Source organism: Miscanthus floridulus, chromosome 11 (genome assembly GCF_019320115.1).
Source record: "Miscanthus floridulus cultivar M001 chromosome 11, ASM1932011v1, whole genome shotgun sequence".
Lineage (NCBI taxonomy): Eukaryota > Viridiplantae > Streptophyta > Magnoliopsida > Poales > Poaceae > Miscanthus > Miscanthus floridulus.
In genome coordinates this window covers 49060402-49066375 of record NC_089590.1, presented here as the reverse complement: position 1 = coordinate 49066375, position 5974 = coordinate 49060402, and the positions used below count along the sequence as shown (strand labels likewise).

At 45.8% G+C, this 5974-nt stretch overlaps 1 protein-coding gene across 1 annotated transcript; it reads right to left on the bottom strand.

Annotated features, from left to right (window-relative positions):
* Positions 1 to 1219: 1219 nt before the first annotated feature.
* On the bottom strand, positions 1220 to 2168 carry LOC136494427 (23.2 kDa heat shock protein-like). The gene has a single exon (XM_066490595.1). It carries the CDS (start codon positions 1999 to 2001, stop codon positions 1369 to 1371), a length of 633 nt encoding a protein of 210 aa, XP_066346692.1. The 5' UTR covers positions 2002 to 2168; the 3' UTR covers positions 1220 to 1368.
* Between the last annotated feature and the right edge of the window lie 3806 nt (positions 2169 to 5974).

The following is a 5974-nucleotide window of genomic DNA, read 5'->3' as shown; positions in this document are numbered from 1 at the left end:
CGGCGGGCAGCGTGGTGTTGGTGGCCTGGTGGCACGGTTTTTTTATATTTTTCAAAAATTCTTTGCCGAGTGTTGGTTTAGCACTCGGCAAAGTGTTTGCCGAGTGCTCGACAAAAAACACTCGGCAAAGACAGTTTTGCCGAGTCTATGTTCGCCGAGTGCCATTTGCCGAGTGTAACATTCGGCAAAACCTTTGCTGAGTGTTTTTTGAGCCTCGCCGTGTGCTCTCGACACACGGCAAAACTACTGATTCCGGTAGTGGCCTGACCTTCTGCTCGGGTTGGCGCTATCTGGACCAGGACCCAAATCTATCTAGCTATCTGCTGGGTCGTTAGGCATTACGAGATTAACTCCCAGACGCAATAAGGCAGAAAATAGTCAAGCAATTACCAGCAACACAGCAGGAGTAATCGCACTATTGTTAATTAGTAGTACTAGTAGCCCAGCACAACTAATTAAGAACCAAGGTGAACACAAGCCAGGCTAATCAGGGAAGGCTGTTGGCCTAGACCTAAACTGAACCTACACATTTCTGCACCTAGAAGAATGCAAGCCCTGGCTTGCTGAAACTTGACTGAAATTGGCTGAAAAACACTGTTTTTACTGAATTGTTGTGAGACGAAAACACTATTTTGACTGAAAAACAAGCCGGTTTCTGGATAAGCTGAACGGGCCAGATTATAGCAAATGACTGACTTAAAAACAGTATATGTAAACACGTAACCAGAGAAATTGTGCAGACAAAGGAAGTCTTCTGCTGCGATAATAAGGGAGGAATCAGACGCTCTCACCACATAGTTGCCTTTGCCTCCGATCGAATGCCATCCGGAGCCGCCGGCGCTGCCGCCACAAGAAGCCGCGCACTGCAGGATGGAAAGCTGGCAAGTATGGTGGCGTTGGTAGGAGGGAAAGGAGTTCAGGAATCAGGAGATCTGAGAAGGAACTCGTACTTTTGAGAAAAGATCACGACTTCGTCCTTATAGGCGTCGAGGCCGTGGCGATCGGATCTAGCTCCGCCCATGTCGCCCAACGTTGTGAACCGAGTCCATCTCAGACGTTGTGGACGGGTCCACAGTCCACGCCACTTGATGAAGCGTTATATATGGAGATGTTTATTTATATAGCGCAGTCGTATAAAATTTCCCACATTACTTTCAGATTTTCATTTCAAATGCAGACCAATTAGTCAAAAAGAAAAAAATTCTCGCAAGATCATCAGTAACTGTAGGTTTTTATTCCTCAGCTAACATCACACACAGCACACTTCATACAGGTTGATATACGTCGTGGAGTACCCAAAACATACAGACCACACAAAAGACATGCGCGAACACATACTAGGCACAGCCATCCTCCTCACTTCACTGTTCAGAGCTCCACCTTCTTGGCCTGATGATCATCCCCGGCGCCAGCGCCGCCGATGCTCTTCTTGGCGTCGCCGTCACCGTCTCCCCCGGCGATCCCGACGACGCGCGGGCCCTTGATCTGCTCGGGCGCCAGCTTCCGGAACCGCACGGTGAGGACGCCGTTGTCGAGGCTGGCGGCGACGGAGTCGAGGTCGGCGTTCTCGGGGAGGCGGAACTGGCGCCAGAACCTGCCGTAGGTGCGCTCCTCGCGGTGCCAGTGGTCGCCCCTGCGCTCCTCCGCGCGCCGCCGCTCGCCGCTGACGCGCAGCACCCGGTTGTCCTCCACCTCGATCTTGAGGTCCTCCCTGCGCATCCCGGGCACGTCCACCACGATCTCGTGCGCGTCGGGGGTCTCGCGCCAGTCCACGCGCGCCATGGACACCATGGCCACGTCGTCCCGGTCGAACCCGAAGGGGACATGCTCCAGGATCCGGAACGGGTCCGCCAGGAGGCCCACGTCGGACAGCGGCGACACCGCCGCGGACTCGTCGCGCCTGCCGTCGCCGAACCACGGGAGCAGCGCGCCGTCCGCCAGCGCCGCCGCCGCCGTCACGGCGAGGCACGCGAGCATGAACGCTGCGGCCGTCCTCGACATCGTCACGGACCCGAAGGCTTCTGTGCGTGCGCACTTCAAACTTCAATCGAACAGAACTCGACGATCAGTGAGCAAGAAACTCAAATCCACCCGATTAAGGTCGACACTTGCCAAGATTTCAAGATCGATGCGCAAGCCAAAGTTGCTGCTTCCTTCTTCTGCGCTCTTCCTAGCTAGTGTGCCTTCGCTTGGTATGACGTGATGGTTCGGGGCGGTGAGGGGGTGCATTTATAGGGTGGTGAGGGAATTGGATAATGGAGCGCGGTGGCGAGCGAGAAGGTTCGGCGAGCTCGAGACGGTTCGAGGTTGTTGCAGAGGCTTTGCCGCACGGCTAACGACCTGATGGCGGGAGAAATCTCCCGAAGCATCTTAGTCGGCGTCCCTTCTGGGCTGGACCAAGTCAGTGTTCCTTGTGGGCCGGTCCACGGCGCGTGGCCCAGCACACACTACCTCACCTTGTAATGGGCCTGGTGATTAGCGACCATGCATGGCAACAGTTTTTTTTAGTCATTGCATGGGAACAATTTTGGTGTGCTTTGTTGGGTTAACAAGCTTGTATTTGCTAGGTTTCGTCCTATCAATAAAGTACATCTAGGTTTTGTTCTAATTTCTAAGTCACTTATTTTTAACTATGATGACTACGGACTAACAACATTTAACTCTGATGACTACGGACTAACAACATTTTAAGTTCGTATGAATTGAGAACAATTTTAATATGAGTAGATCCGATTCATAATATATACTTTCACAGTATATAACTACTTCCTCTATTCTAAATTTAAGTCATTTTGACTTTTCTAGATACAAAACTTTTGTGACACATCTAGATATACATTATGTTTAGATACATACTTTCACAATAACACTACTCCCTCCATTTTTCAAATTTAAATTATTTTGACTTTTCTAGGTAAATAGCTTTTGTCATACACCTAAATAAGCAAAGAGGGGCTTCCTAGTGTGGTTTAACCAACTCATGCTTATGGTCACTACAACTTTTCAGAATTAACTTGACACAAGGAAAACAAAAAACTCAATAAAAGACCCCTGGGATCACTGGCTCAGAAATTTTATGCTGCCAAAGTGTGCTCCGCGTATAACCCGACCTGCATAAGAAAATGTCAATAAAAAACCCACAGCGATTATATCCTTATCTAAGAAATGGGAGAACAAAGGACCATAGTCAGATAATTATATAATTAGTGAATGCTTGATCGTGTGGATGACATGTTCACGACTTGCTTCTAATTGACGCATTTAGATATATTCTGGGTCATCGTAAAATATAATGCCAGAATGGAAAATGAACAAAGAGAATACACACAACACGTAGAAAATGATGGAGCCGCCCCTACAGTGGCGTGCTCGGGTGCTCAGATACCAGTCGCTCCTACAAATAGAACAGCAGGGGCGGCTGGTGTTACGAGCCACCCCTACAAATGGGGTCTGATTTGTAGGGGCGGCTCAATCACCAGCCGCCCCTGGAAATGCTATTTGTAGGGGGCGGCTGGTGATTGAGCCGCCCCTAAAAATAGCCCCATATTTATAGCTTCGATTTGTAGGGACGGCTCAATCACCAGCCGCCCTTACAAAAGGCCCCCATATAAAACAAAAGCAGCACCTTCTTCTTCCTCGGGTCACTCACTCCAACCCGTAAAAGAAAGGTGGGGAGGCATTGGGCACCTCCCAAAAATTGCTCTACTAAGGGGGGAAGGTTTTGGTCTCAAATCCTTTGGTGGAGAGGTTGTAGAAGGTAAGAAAATGCTATTCCATACTTTTTTTGAAGTTTTAATGGTTGATTAGTGAGTAATTAGAGTTTTGTTTTTCTCTCTTTTCTATGGTGCTTGAGCTATTTATGAGCAAATTAGACCTAACTTTTAAATGTACTAGGGTAAATTAGAGAGGGGAACAAGATCATACCCTTATTTGGTCCATGTTTCTTGATTTTAGTGAACCATTAGTTAGTTTTATGGATTTTTCATGTCATGTGATCTAGATCTAGGGTTTGATTTTTTTATTAATTTCGTTTTTGTAAATTTATGTTTGATAAAATTGGACTAGGGTTTGTAAGAAAGATATTGGGTAAAGTATAATTATTGCTAATTGTTGTCTTTGAAATTGTTTATTGTAATCAATAAATATGTATTTTAATTATTTATGAATAAATGGGCCATTAATTAATTTTTCTCTACCATGGTGTGTTTGTATGCTTCATGTAATTATATTAGATTTATATTCATATATATCTGAGGTATATACAATTATTCTCAAATAATTATTACTTTGATTTATTTTTATATATATCTGAATAAGTAGTCCTTTAATGTTTGTTTTGTTGTTGTTGTAAAAGATGGAGTACAGAAACTCTTGGATGTATGGTTCGTTAAGGTTCAAGGCAGGTTTCCGTGAAGAGGTGGATAAATTTATTGAAGCCGCAACGAAGCATGCAACGACATTGAAAGAGAATAAGGATACAATTATTTGCCCCTGTAAAGATTACAAGAACTGTATGGCATGGATAGATGTGACTATCATCAGATCACATTTGATTATGCAAGGATTTGTTGAGGACTACACAGTGTGGATTCATCATGGTGAAACGGTTATTGTTAACAACGAGGATGAGGAGGAATATGACGACGAAACCATAGAATCCCTATCCCAATATTCAGCAAAGCTTGATGCACGAATGTATTTCGAGTTTGACAATAAACAAGGTGGTGATGCTGGTGGTTGGGATGGTAACGACGAAGGTGATGCCAATAATGATGGTGGAGCACGTGTCGGAGTTGAAGATGATTTAGATGACATGATTCGAACCCTTGGACCAGAGATTTTACTAAATAGCCCGAAAGGTCTAGAAAATTTAGAAAGAGTGACAAAAGTAACGAAGGAGACTGTGTATGGTGTTGAAAAGGGCTGTCCGACATATTAGACATTGCTACGTTTCGTGCTTGAGCTGCTCATCCTGAAGGCTAAGTACGGCTGGTCAGACTGTAGTTTCAATGATCTATTGCATCTCCTGTCATGGGTGCTGCCACAACCAAACTCAGTTCCCACCAACACATACCAAGCGAAGAATGTCATAAGTCCATTGACAATGGGGGTTGAAAAAAATACATACATGCCCCAACCACTGTATACTTTTTCATGACGAAACATTCAAGTCACTAGATAAATGTCTCCGGTGTGGGGGCAGCCGGTACAAGAACAATGACCTTTATGGTGGGGACGAACCATCCACGGGAAAAAAGAGGAATAAGAAGGGTACAAAAAAGGTGGTACAAGAATCTCAGCCCCCAGAGGACACTCCATTAGGCAACGATGCAAAGTAGAGAAGAATTCCTGCCCTGGTAATATGGTACCTGCCAGTGATCGACCGCTTGAGACGTATGTTCCTAAACCCTAAAGAAGCCGCACTCACGACATGGTGGGATGATGAGTGCAAGGTGGATGATGATAAGATTGCACACCCAGCTAATTGTAGTTAGTGGCAAAGGTTTGATGAGAAGCACAGAATTTAGCGATGACCCAAGAAATGTACGGTTTGGCCTGAGCACCGATGGAATGAATCCCTTCAATGAGAGGATGAGCAACCACAACACATGGCCAGTGACCTTGACCATGTACAACATCCCAACATGGTTGTGTCAGAAGAGAAAGTACCTTCTCCTCACTATTCTTATTTCTGGCCCTAAACAACTAGGCATTGATATAGACGTGTTCCTTGAGCCCTTGATGCAAGAAACGGAGAGGCTATGGAGGCATAGGGAGCAGATGTACGATGCGTTCCGAAAGGAGGACTTCATATGTAGAGCAATAATATTTGTTACTACTAATGATTACCCCACGCTGTTTGCTTTGTCTGGACAGATCAAAGGGAAGACGGGATGCTTGGTTTGCTTGGATGGTACTACATGGGTGTACCTGGATGCATCCAAGAAGATAGTTTACCTAAGGAACCGATGCT